The sequence below is a fragment of the Tupaia chinensis genome, unplaced genomic scaffold, assembly GCF_000334495.1.
Source record: "Tupaia chinensis unplaced genomic scaffold, TupChi_1.0 Scaffold144066_1, whole genome shotgun sequence".
Lineage (NCBI taxonomy): Eukaryota > Metazoa > Chordata > Mammalia > Scandentia > Tupaiidae > Tupaia > Tupaia belangeri.
Window position 1 is genome coordinate 46,355 of NW_006203919.1, and position 1,850 is coordinate 48,204.

At 63.3% G+C, this 1,850-nt stretch overlaps 1 protein-coding gene across 1 annotated transcript in view; it reads right to left on the reverse strand.

The window, feature by feature from the left end:
- Positions 1 to 90: 90 nt before the first annotated feature.
- Positions 91 to 1,850, reverse strand: part of MAP4 (microtubule associated protein 4) — a 123,266-nt gene continuing 121,506 nt past the window's right edge. Inside the window, 1 exon segment of the mRNA XM_014583130.1 lies at positions 91 to 1,424. Coding sequence (XP_014438616.1) covers positions 1,278 to 1,424 — 147 coding nt within the window. The 3' untranslated portion in view covers positions 91 to 1,277.

Below are 1,850 nucleotides of genomic sequence, written 5' to 3' on the forward strand. Positions count from 1 at the left end.
GGGGCCGAGTCTGAGGCTCCTCTGGCAAGCCTGCATGGCACACCCCTCGAGGGGGGTCCTCGGGAACTCCCAGGCCACTTGACCACGTCCTGACGTTTTAATCCTTTATTAGAAACCATGCAAACTTTAATACAAAAAGTACAAGTGCAATAATCGTGTCAATACAATTCCCGGGCTTTCTCATCACAGCATCCAGGACCAGGCCTGGCGGGACACCCCTCACCGGCTGGTCGGCCTCGCCCCCTCCTCGCCCCAGTTAGGCTACCGGGAATCAATGGCCATGGTGTCATGCCTTTTACTTCAAAATTTCCAGACCTGATTCCCCACTGTCCATGGGAGTCCCAGACACCTCGAGCCGCCGGACACGAGGGCTCAGGTGTCCCGTGTGCACCGGCAGGCCTTGTGGGCCCCTCTGGCCCTTTCCTTTTCTCCAGCCCTGGCCTGAAGCCAGGGCAGAACAGCCGATTCCAGGGAATGAAGAGATGCCAAAGCCAGCTTCCGGTTAGCAAAGCAAAGCAGCAGACACGCGGTGCCCGGACCACCAGCCACCAGCCTTCGCGTGGCCAGCCCTAGTACGCCGACCGCACAGGCCACCGCTCCGCACCCCTTCTCGGCCCACCCCTCTGGTGGGGCCCCCACTGCTCAGGACAGGGCGGCCCCCGTGCCTCACATCCTCCTGGGTGGAGGCTTCAGCATCTCCCCTCTCGGTTTCCTTAACACGTACTGAGGACTTTCATTTAACATGGCTTCACCCGCAGAACAACTCCACCGCGATTTGGGTTATTAGGGAAAAAGGGAGAGAACACGGGAAGTCAGTGACAGCAGCTGGGCAGGTGTGTGCACAGCGGGCGGGACGGGCAGTGCGACCCTAACTAACGGGCCTGCGACAAGGGGCCCAGCACCGCCTGCGCGGGCTCCATGGTCAGGACAGGCAGGGTGGGTAGCAGGGGCCCCTCCACACTCCTCTCCGCTGGCCCAGCGAGGAGGGCTGTGTCAGTCTGCGGGGGGTGGTTGGAGGAAGGCTGTGTCAGTCTCTTTGGGGGTTGGTCCAAAAAAACCAAACAGGAGGCTGGAATCCCATCCCCTCTCCCCACCCCAGCAGATTCCATGAGATCCCGACTTGGGCTCCTCCCAGGCCCCTCCCGCCCTTCCCTCGGAGCTCTGTGGCAGGGTGATGGGGCAGGACAAAGCAAGGAGCTGGGCCCAGGCAGGGGGAGGGGGCGTGGGGCCAGCGCACAGGGAAGAGTGGGAGTGGCCTGGGAGCTGCCCGTGCAGGTCTAGTGGGCAGTCCGGGAGAGGGAGCCCAGGGCCCGGGCACCCGAGCTGGGGCCACCAGGGAAGTGGGGGGGGCGGGAGACAATGTCAGCCCCGTGGTCGGTGCGGGCCCTGGCGTTCGCCCGGAAGGTCAGCCTGTAGGTCTCAATCTGCAGTGACACGGGAGGAGGGGAGGGGAAGGGAGGGTGACGGGGAAACAGGAGGAGGAACACAGGGGAGACGGAAGACGAGACCAGAATGTCATCGTTAGATGCCTGGAAAATAAAAGGTCATTGCGTTAAAATGCGGCCACACTGGTTAGAAAACAAAGGACGTGCACTGTGCGGCCAGTGGCGGGGCCCCTGGCTGGCCCTCAGGCCGAGCCCGGCCACTTACTTGTCTCCTGGATCTGGCAGTCCAAGGTCTGGGCCTCCCTGTGGTCACCACCCCCTGACAGGCCAGCTGGTGTGGGGGCGCCAGCTGCAGGCACTGCCTCAGGGATGGCCGGCTCCTCCCCAGCGGGGGCGCCCGGGCACGGAGGGGCCTCGCCACCACCCTCAGTCTACAATGAAACATGGAGACAGGCAGGGGCAGTC